General features: G+C 32.3%; 1 protein-coding gene across 2 annotated transcripts; it reads right to left on the reverse strand.

Moving 5' to 3' along the window:
- Positions 1–4,117: 4,117 nt before the first annotated feature.
- LOC100783880 (protein CROWDED NUCLEI 4) lies at positions 4,118–10,653 on the reverse strand. Of its 2 annotated transcripts, none has more exons than XM_006579902.4 (8): positions 10,209–10,653; positions 8,569–8,778; positions 8,211–8,464; positions 7,386–7,656; positions 7,201–7,284; positions 4,963–7,107; positions 4,742–4,818; positions 4,118–4,617 (listed from the first exon to the last, which is right to left on the reverse strand). In XM_006579902.4, the coding sequence occupies exons 1-6, from the start codon at positions 10,395–10,397 to the stop codon at positions 4,969–4,971; spliced, it is 3,147 nt and encodes a 1,048-aa protein (XP_006579965.1). In that variant the 5' UTR covers positions 10,398–10,653; the 3' UTR covers positions 4,118–4,617; positions 4,742–4,818; positions 4,963–4,968. The 2 variants fall into 2 exon arrangements, with proteins under 2 accessions (XP_006579965.1, XP_006579964.1); XM_006579901.4 differs by having other exon boundaries at positions 4,742–4,835.
- Between the last annotated feature and the right edge of the window lie 671 nt (positions 10,654–11,324).

Here is an 11,324-nt window from a genome sequence, read left to right on the forward strand (position 1 = left end):
TGATACTCAGTGAAGGCTAAATTTCCCGGAAGGTTCCTTAAGCGAACACTTCTATTAATGAAGAACTGTTCTATTAATGAACGTTGTTGAACATGGTAAACAAAGTCAATCCACAAGCTCAGCATACCAGCTCTAAGAAACCATTTTATATGTTTACCAATATATATACATATACACGGTTGTTTCTACTTTCCAGCTGTCTCTGATTATAGCAATCATTGTCGCAGATTTGGACAAGAAGGACCTTATAAGCAAGCTGAACTATATAAAATGAACTAGTGAAAATAAACCTATGATGTTTTTTTAACACCAAAGTTAGAGATTTTGGTTTTTCTGGTGAGATTTTGAAGTACTACATAAGATTTAGTTCTTAGAGTCGCTTATGAAAATGATTCTCCTATCAAAACTTATTCATATTTAAAATTCATCAATTTTCATTCAGAATTCGATTTAAAAAAAAAATCAAATACAAATTCTCATCTACAAGCTCGTTCAAAATGTATTATCACCTAATCCACACATCGATCTTTTATAAACTTGCAATGCTTCTTTTTACTGTTAAATTTCCGGGACATTATTATTTATTTATAGCTGCAGGGACATTATTGTTTATCTTTACGAAGTCAAACATGGGTAACTTAAGGGATCGTACATATTTAAGAAAGATTAATTTCTAGGAAATAGCCAGTTATCTTTTTTAAAATTCTATATATCAAAGTTACAATATCTTTTAAAATGAATTGAACCAATCAACCATGATCTATTAAAAAGTTATTATTATATCAGAGTAATTTTAATTGCTAATTAGATCTCTAATATTGGACTATTGGTTTTGGCTCAAATTTATGTAAGCATGGCAAGGGTCGAGTGTCGACGATCTAATAACGGTGTTGAAAGGGTAAGTGTATGTGAGAAGAAACTTGACTACATATAATTTGACTGGTAATTAATATCCATTATAAGAAGAAAGGCACTTCTTAGCCCTATGGAAAAGGAACGCACTTCCGACGGTATTTCTTGGTTACTTTAGTAGAGTTAAACAATAAATAAAATGAAAATGGAGGAGACGAGTCAAAAAGGATGTAACAAAGTTTCAGATATCACGTTTTGAAGTACAAATGAAAATGCATATGCTTTATGAGCTAATGAAAATATATCCTATCCACATTGATACAGGCATACTCCGGCATTCTCAAATATTTCTTTATAGTTGTGACTTCTCCTGTATTAGAAGATAAAATAGTCTATATATAGTGTAAATAATTTTTACATTATTATTTCATCACAATTTATATAAATGATAAATTTATTATTTTTATAATAATTATTTTAAAAATCATATTTATAATTATTTCTGATTGGTTAACTAAATAAAATATTTTATACCGACCGTATACACAAATTAACGCATATGAATAATGTTTAGGCTCAAAATAAAATAAGTACACGTCTCTCACCTCCTTATATGATCTCATAAGAATTAAGGAGAATACAAATATGAAAAGCTTTATTTATTCCCAATCCTATATATATCACATTAAAATGGAAATATTGCAATAATTCATTCATTATTCAATACTATGCTTATAGATTTTTCTTGTTATTTTCTCTAAAATTCCAATTGTTCTGTTTTATTCTTGATAACAAATTCCAATCAAGAATAAGTTAGAAAAAATTAACTTTTAATTGAGATTGATGTAATTAAATGTGATTAATTAACTTTCTTAATTAACATGAAACTATTTTTTTCTTATATTTGAGACCAGATAGATTATCTACTTTTCTTGATTTCCTTGGAAAAAATGTTAAATTATTTTTTTCCTCTAATTTATTTTTTACTTTCGATTTGATCTCCTATTTTTTTAGATTAAATTTGATCCTCTAATTTTTAAAATTGGTTCGATTTAGTACTCTAATTTTTAAAATCAATTTAATTTGATCTCGTCATCTAAAAATTAATTTAAGTGATCCTACTGTTTAAATATATGTTTTGTGACGATTTAAAACTATCACTAAGCGATTTTAACCAATTAAAAAATATAATTTATTAATATTGTTGGTCCAATTTAGATGACATAATCAAATTGAATCCATTTTAAAAATTAAATGATTAAATTAAATTCAAAAAAAATTAGATAATCAAATCAAACTTAAAAAGTAAATTAGAGGATTCATAAATTAATTTAACCTAAAATAGAAAAGAAATAAGGAAAAATATTTGATTTACGTTAGTTTCTTACTATTTTACCCGGTCCGGCCCTTTTCTCTTGGTTTGTTATATATACGTAAGTTAAATTAAATTACTAGTTTGATCTTTTTATTAATTTGATTAGTTCAATTTGATCCTTAATTTTTAAAATTGATGTAATGTTCCCTTTTCTTTCAGCACAACTTCAATTTCTAATGGATGTGTCTGACTGATGATTATGTGTCATTTTCTCATTGTACCATATATACAAGAAGTTAATGTCATTTCTTGCAATTGCAATTGAATGGAAAAGGTAATTTTACGTTAATTTTAAAAATTAAGAGACTAAATTAAAATTTTTATAATAAAGGAACCAAAATCAACTAATTAAATAGAGAGAACAAATTAGCTGCTAACTTAAATTAAGAGTAGTAACCCCTAACTTTGAACTTGCTGAGTAGATCTACTTTTCTATATCCTTTTTTACCTAAAATTATTATTTCAAAAAATAAGTAATGAGTAATAGAAACCAAGACAAATACCAAAACATGTGTAGAGAAGCCAAAACAAGTATAAATCAAAGGAATAAGAAACCTTCTGACAAGTTTATTATCTAGTTTGTAAACACATCAAATTTGTATGTAGTCGTGTATGGATAGAGAAAAAAAGAATATGAAAAACATTAGAAGAAACTTGACTATATATTTCCTATATCATTATGTTTGATAAATTCAGCCGTGTGTTTGTGTTGTGTGTATGTCTGTATCTTCTGAATTCTAAGTGGTCTCTCGTCTACCTGTAGCACGCTTTTCACAAGGCATGTCTTGACATTTTTATAACGATAAACAATATGCTAATAACATCAAATATCTTATTCGTAAAAATATCAAGAATCATACTTCTTAATAATAAAAAATGTCGTTTTTTTAGAACAATGGGACAATTTATAAATAAATACACAATTTAAACCATTAATTTTAATCTAATTTCTGTAATTAAATATTCTTATTTATCACTAACTAATAACATCACCATGTTCCTTATTATATACAACCAAATAAAAACATGAGAAATTAATTTTATTTAAAATAAATTTATTAAAAGTTAATTTATTCGTGAAATTCAGAGATGATACTATTATTTAAACATCTAATTTTGAAAATCAATATGCAGTTAGGCATGTTTTGGTACCCGAAAAACAAAACTTATTTGAATTCATAAAAAGTTTTTTTTTGTTAAATTACTTAGTTGGTTTCTGTAATCTCTATAATTTAAAAATAATTTTTTTAATTTCTATAATTTATATTTTAATTCTCTTTTAATCCCTATAGATTAAAAAAAGTATTTTTTATTACTTATAATTTATATTTTAATTCTTTTTTAATCTCTATAATGTAAAAATCATCTTTTTAATCTGTATAATTTATATTTTAATTATCTTTTAATTTTTACTATAAAAAATTATAAAAATAATTAATTATAAATTATCAACTAATTTTTTTATTACAAATTATCTTAAGATAAATTAGTTATGAATTTTTTGCTAATAGTTTTTATAATTAATTGTATTTGATAATATTAATCATATTTTGATGATAAGGACCAAAAGAAAATTAAAATATAAAAACTAAAAAAATCACTTTCAAGCGATAGAGACTAAAAAAAAAAAATAAAAATATATATATATATATATATATATATATATATATATAAATTATAAGAACTAAAAAAATCACTTTCAAACTACAAGAACTAAAAAATAATTAAAATGTAAATTATAAAAACTAAAAAAATCATTTTCAAACTATAGGGACTAAAAAGATAAAAATCGTGAAATTATAAGTACCAAATGAGTAATTTAACCAAAGTTTTTTTTTTTGGGGCATTGCCCTAGGTACAAACTCTTGAATAGTATGGTTGGTGACCTGGTAAAGAATTCACCCTTCCTCAGCATAGTATTATATTAAGCATTCGAGCAACATAATACTAGCGCAAAATAAAGAACCAGCAAAACACAAGCTTCAGATACATGCGATTCTGACCATCATCGTGTTTGTAGACGCAAGCAAAATCACTATTGATGGCTACACGATGACATTCAGCGTTGTCCAAAACTCAAATCTGGAAGGTTTAAACACCACAAACAAAACCATGCAAAAAAAAAACTCACTAAATCAGAAGACCAACTTTTGACAGTAATGTACCCTGGGCTGCATCTAACTTCGCTTTTCTCCTTTTTTATCACTCTTTTTGGAGTACATAACATCCCTGTTTTACGAACTATCATATCAACAGTCTATCCCACCCTAATTGCAATTTGCAACTTCATCCATTTAGTGTGTACACACAGCAGACATCTCCAAGTTAGTTCTACATACATTACCCAGCTCCAAGTCACTAACAAATGAAAAGTCCATTCCTATGGCATCCTGCATTGCAAGAGGATGAATCCAATGAACATGGAATAATTTTATGATGCGACGTTATCTAATGAAAATTAACAGCAGATATAGTTGAGAGGAATGCATAGCTAAACATGTTTAATTGACGCACCTCATACACTCCTAATATATACTTGTCTTAACCACACCAATTACAAGTACCAATATCATACCCATCATCTGCAATGCCTGTCCACAAACAACACCTGCATGAATGTATAAGCAAAACTTATGCAGAAAAGGAAACAAGAGAAAGCAGTATACATTGAAAAGACTAGACTCGATAAGAACCAAAGTATATAGAGGGGAAAAAAACTGATTGTAAGCCACTACCTAACACTAACAGTGCTCAGAAACTTGATCATTGTTTCCTTTTGATATTTCTTCTGTGCTTCCCAATACACTGGAAGCACAAGGTAAAATATCTTCCTGCCTGGTTTTAGAATTTGATCGATCAATTGTTTCTCCATGAAGAATACATTGATCTGCTCCGAATGTAGGACTCTGCATATTATCTCTTGGTTCTTGACTGAGGATAGGGAGAGCATCAAGTTTCTCGGAAGTCACTTCTGATACATGAATAACCTTATCAACCATTACTACACGAGTTTCTTCCGTGTTCCCTTGTGTTTGATTTGATGACGTTAACACCTGCTGGACCTTAGACACACCTGATTGGACCTTTTCATTGGATTGTTCTGCTCTTGATTTCTTATTTTGCCCCACATCTACAAGTGGATCGCCAACTTTATCAGTCACGTTCCCCCTCCCTCTTTTCCGTCTGCCTGCATGATGTCCATCTGGAAGCAGGAGAGCACTTTTTCCATTCACATCTTTAGCCTCAGATTCAATCTCACTTCTTCTAGCATCATCTAGAGAAGGTACTTCAACTATTACTTTTGGTTCTTCAAAAGCAAATCCTATTTGCTGTCCCTTGCCAATATTACCAAGAGATTCGTCATTTTCCGAGTACTGTTTTCCATTACAAACATTACCTGTATCAGAACCCATAAGAGAATCCTCGTTTCTCTCAAGTGGCTTCTCAGGAGAATTTCTGAAAATTAGCTCTGTGCATCGTTTTATCCATGAGAATCGAACAGGGCTAGGAGGAGAAACAGGTGACTTCTGCACAAGTGGAGTATCAAACCCATTGTTGATTTTATCACCACCTTGTGTAAGAGATTGATGCTTCAAGTTCTTCCTTGCAGAGATTTTCTTTTGGTTAGACTCCATATCAGATTTAAGCATTTCAGTGATAGCATTATCATCAGAGACAGCTTTCAAATCTTCTAGTTTTTTCAATTCTTCAGTCTGAGCATAAATTTCAATTCTATCAGCATGCAACAATTCTCTCTGTTTTCGGAGCTTATCCCTTTGAACCTCAAGTTCCTCAATACATTTAGTAAGTTCAGCCCATTCCCTATTTCTCCGTTCACGATCCAAATTTATCTCAGCCCGCTCAGTCTGAAGCCTTTTCATCTCCAAGGAAACCTGTTCCAACTCTTTTGTTGCTTTCTCTTTAAGAGCATTAATATACTGAAGTTCAGTGTTCTTTTCTTCCTCAAAAGCCTTTTCTCTTTCCTTCAAAGAACTTTCCACCTCTTCACGTCTCTTCTCAATGAGGTTATTCAGCTCCTGCTTTTGCAACTCGATTTCCCGCAAGAAATCTGCTCGCTCTTGCTGCATCTTGCCAAACCATTCAGCATGTTCATGTGCCATCTTGTTCATGAACTTTTCTCGTTCGCTGGCAAGATACCCCAAATCTTGGTTGTACTGATTGCGCAGATTTTCTTTCTCTTCTCTTAGTTGGTCACGCTCATTCTTAATAAATGTGGAGACCGCTTCCCTTTCCTTTGCTATGAATTCTGCTTCTTTCCGCAACTCTTCTTTTTTTTCATCAAGCAGCTCCCAATCAGCTTCAAACTTTGCCTTCTCAGTTTTCAGCTTATCTGCCTCAGCCAAAAGCTCCAACTTCTGAGATCTTACAAGGTCGATCTCTTCCTTTAGTTTCACTTCCAAAATTGACATGTCACCCGTTTCACTTTTCATGGCCTCCAGTTTCTCCTTGTCAATATCAACTTGTCTTATTTTATCTTCCAATGATGCCAATGACTTCTGCAGATCTTGGTTTGCTTGTTCAACATCATCTTTTTCCTTCTGCAAAAGCACTTTATTTAACTCAAACTTCTTCTCAGAAGCACTCAACATTTGATCTTTTTCTTCAAGAGCACTTGACAAGTCCTTCAGATCCTTCTCCTTCTCACTCAGTGACCTTGACAGAACTTCCAACTCATGCTGCCTTTGCAGGATTTGGTCCTCACAATGTTTAAGATCAACCTCCTTCAACTCCCAAGCCCGTCTCTTTTCCTCAATTTCATTTTCAACCAATTTGCGCAGCATTTGTAGCTCAACTTCCAAGTTATATTTTTTGGTTCTCAATGCGGCTTCCTGACCAGCAACAACTTTCTGAGTTTCATCCTACATTTTCCAGCAAAGTAAAAAAATAATGATATAGAGAAAAGGATCAGAACTAAAATGAAATGAAAAGTAAACAATTGTGAGAGGATGTACAGATTCTCTATTAGAAAGTTTTGCTTGAAATTCAAGTAACTCTTGTTCTTTCTTGCTCAACTCAGATTTCCATTTAGTAAGTTCCTGTTTTTACACAACATAAATCAGCACATGAACAAGACAAAGATACTAAATATTTAATATTAAAATCATCTTGAGCCAACAGAGAGTTTTCAAATATGAACCTCTTCTCGTTGTATTAAGGTTGCCTCCTTCAGTTTTAGGGTGGTTTTCTCGTCATGTAGGGCTTCATGTTCCTTTTCAATTTTCCCTTTTGTGTCCTCCAACTCTCTTTGAAGACGATTCAGTTCCTGAGATCTACTCAAAAAGTGTTCCTCTCTCTGGTTCAGCAAGGATTGTGATTGAAGTAATCTTTCCTGCTCTTGTTGCAAACCCTTTTGCCTTTCAGAAAGGGATTGCCTCTCAAGAATCATCGCCTTATCCTTTTCATCACAACTGAGAGAGAAAGAGAGAGAGAGATCAACATAATTTCTGAAAAATAATATGAAGCTATCAAAATTTTCAATATAATCACATATGAACATGTGGAAATTATAACCACAAAACTTAATCACATGTTCAGTTAACATGTTGCTAATTGTTAAAAGGAGGTATGTTAACTGTTAGTTAGCTGCATCATGCATAATCTTGTCAATTGTATGAATTCAAAAATGAGTGATTATATTAAGTAGAAGAATAATTCAAGTATTCAACTATGCAACCTGAACCCAAAAACAAAGTTTGATCCACTAATTTCTTTCTCCCTGACCTATAACTAGATTTGTGTAAAAAAGTGCTTAGAATTGTTCAAGACAAACCATCTGTAGACAGAACAATATTGAGGCACAGCTTAATGAGCTTACATGCTCGAAACCACAAAAATGAACTAGAGAGATAGTAAGTAGCGAATTTCACAAATTATTATTATTATTATTATTATTATTATTATTATTATTATTATTATTATTATTATTATTATTATTATTATTATTATTATACAGGTAACATACTCAGACTTGAAAGATATGATTTGCCGCCTGAGATTATTTTCACGTGCTTCAACATCACGAAGCTTCCTTTCTGCAACATTGTGATATCGGTTAGCCTCTGCCTGCAAAGATTCTGCAGCACGCACCTTGGCTTCAGCCTCTGTAAATTTTCTCTGTGCTTCATCTATCAATTGGTGTGCTTCAGCAAATTTACTCTCAGCTGCAACCTTTGTTTCCGCACTTTCTGTACGCAGCTCATGCAAGGCCTTCTCAAGCTACAAAAGACAATAAAAAAATACCCCTAGAAGTGAGCAAAATAGATATTTGGAAAAGCAAGCATATATGGTTTTGCGAGGGGAGAACTATTCCATAAACTTACACTTGCTATGCATGCATCTTTGACGCTTACTGTCTTCTTCAAACTTTCTTCACGTTTCCTTGATTCAGTTAATGCAGATTTATTCATGGCTGAGTCATGTTTATGCATTAACTCAGATGATTCAGCCAAGGCCTTTACTTGCTCATACTTCGAAGCCAAATCCTTTTTCTCCAATATGAGAAGGCCCATGTGGTGCTGGTGATCATATATCTACACAACACATAAAGGTCAAAATGAAAGCGAGAAAGGAATAATGAATTTAGTTAGCACTAACAGCAGGATAGAAAATAATGTATCTTATAAAAATGAAAGACCACATAAACCTTGTATAGAGCATTCACTTGCAAATGCAATTCAATTAATGGGGGATAGAGTTTGAGTGATAATAAACCAGTTTACAGTATAAGCATCAGATCAATTTGCTCATCTGGCTTTGCAAGTGATGGATGCTAACCAACCAAGCAGAAAATTTAACTGAAAACTATTCAAATGACCGGGAATGCAAAACAAAAGAGCAGAATGCGGCAATCTATAAAAGAAAGCAAACTTTGTAATCGGTGATACATGTACCAGGGTGAACACAAAAAATGGAAATCTCAAAGTAATATAAAGTTGGAGGAGGACCAAAAGAATATTGGCCTGATAAACAGCCCAAATGACAAGGAACCTTTCTAAACTCTTGGGCTACATATAAAATAAGGAGTTTAAAATTTAAATTTTTTTGGTCTTTGACAGGATATAATCACAGGCATATATGTGAAACTAATCCCTTGGGCAAGAGCTGCCCTCCTCAGAATGGAAACTCTAGGATTTACAGACTCCACTAACCCACCTCCATCGCAAATTGCAATAAACTAATAAAAAAACTTCGTACCCCATTGCCCAGAGACTCTTCGCTATGCGAAGGTATGGGGGAGGGATGTTGTACGCAGCCTTACCCTTGCATATGCAAAGAGGCTGTTTCCGGATTCGAACCCATGACCAACAAGTCACCAAGGCACAACTTTACCGCTGCACCAGGGCTCGCCCTCTGCAATAAACTAATGGTAATTTAAAATTGAAACTCAATCCACTGCACTATCAATGTATCAAAATTAAATCCAAACTTACAACATATAATTCAAAGCATTATATAAAAGGACAAATAGCGATGAATCCACAGTTTCCCCCAATACCACAAAATTCCAAACAACGACTTCGGCTTTCTATCCAATCATAACATCACCAAGTGCAGCTAATCACTAACTACTACGTTTAAGGAACATGAACACACAGAATCTATCCACCTTAATTATCAAGAAAGTTGGACTCAACCAATAAAGCAGCAACGCAAAAAGAAGATCTCACACTAGAATAACCAAGATACCATATGAAGCGACATCAACATTGAAATTCATCATTAAACCCAAATAATTGCTAAGCCATCTCAAAAATTAATGAATATTAAATAAATTATCCAACAACCACAAACAACGTCAAAAACCCACTCAAATTAAAATCCCTCAACATAACAAATTACCTCACTAACCCGAGCGCATTGCATGTTCCAGCTAACGGTTGCCCCAATTCAATTCAAACAAATATCAATTAAAATTAAAAGTTAGAGAGAGAGAGAGAGGAAGAAAAGTAAAAGTACAAACCTCAGCTTCGAGCTTGGCGATGTAAGCAATAAGCGCAGCTTTGTCTTTGTGCTTAATCGATTCCTCGTCGAAGCCAGCGTCACGGAGGCGCTTCCAGATCTGTTCGTCGGAGAGAGGGCTTCTCAAAACCCTAGAACCCGGCGTGATGGACAAGTGCTTCGAGGAAGAATTCGGAGTCGAAAGCTCCATCTCCGACTACTCCCAAACGCGATTCTTCAAAAATCACAAAACCCCTTTCCTTCCTTTCGCTTCTTGGAAACGCTTTCTTCTTCTACGAGTGTTGTCTTTCTCTTATTCTTCTTTTTTTTTTTTTGCTTTTGGGGAATTTTAATTTTGTGTTGTGTGTGTGCGACTTTGACAGATTGGAAGTGGAAGGAAAACGCACTTTACCACTCACATACACACTGAATAATGCTCGCTACTTTTCTTTCTTCTCGAGAGTGTGTTGGCGACGTGACGGAAGCTAAACGACTTCGTTTTGACATTTTTTAATTTGGAAATTGGTTTTTTCTTTTTTGAACGTTTGGATTAGAGGCGCCTTTTACTTTTAATCCAGAGTCGCGACTCGTGATGGAAAAGGAAGATACGATTACGAAGTGATATATTTTATTTTTGGAGGGAATAAATTTCTAATCTAATTAAATACGGTCGTGTGTGTAAATATGCATTATAGTTTTATATCTTTTCACTTTGAATAATAATAATAATAGTAATAATAATATAGTTATAGACAACTTTTCAAAATATTACATAGGATTGATCTGTTTGCAACTATTAAAATTGCAGAAAAATAATACTGTAATAGGTAACTTCTCAAAATATTACATGGGATTGATTTGTTTGCCAACTATTTAGAATTGCACGAAGAAAATTACAGAAGAATTTTGTGGCAATCACATTAATTATGTGCTTGATGTTAGATGAATGTGATTTGAAAAAGTAATTTTAACGTCACGTCATTTTTTTTGGAATATATTATCAATCTATTTATATATAATTTAATCGAGTCGAATAAAATTATTCACGACGATAAAAAAATTTCTCCAAATATTTAACGCAAACGTGTACCCAAGACTCCAACATGAGATATTTGTTTAATTTATTATTTATTATCCA

This window comes from Glycine max, chromosome 5, assembly GCF_000004515.6.
Source record: "Glycine max cultivar Williams 82 chromosome 5, Glycine_max_v4.0, whole genome shotgun sequence".
Taxonomy (NCBI): domain Eukaryota; kingdom Viridiplantae; phylum Streptophyta; class Magnoliopsida; order Fabales; family Fabaceae; genus Glycine; species Glycine max.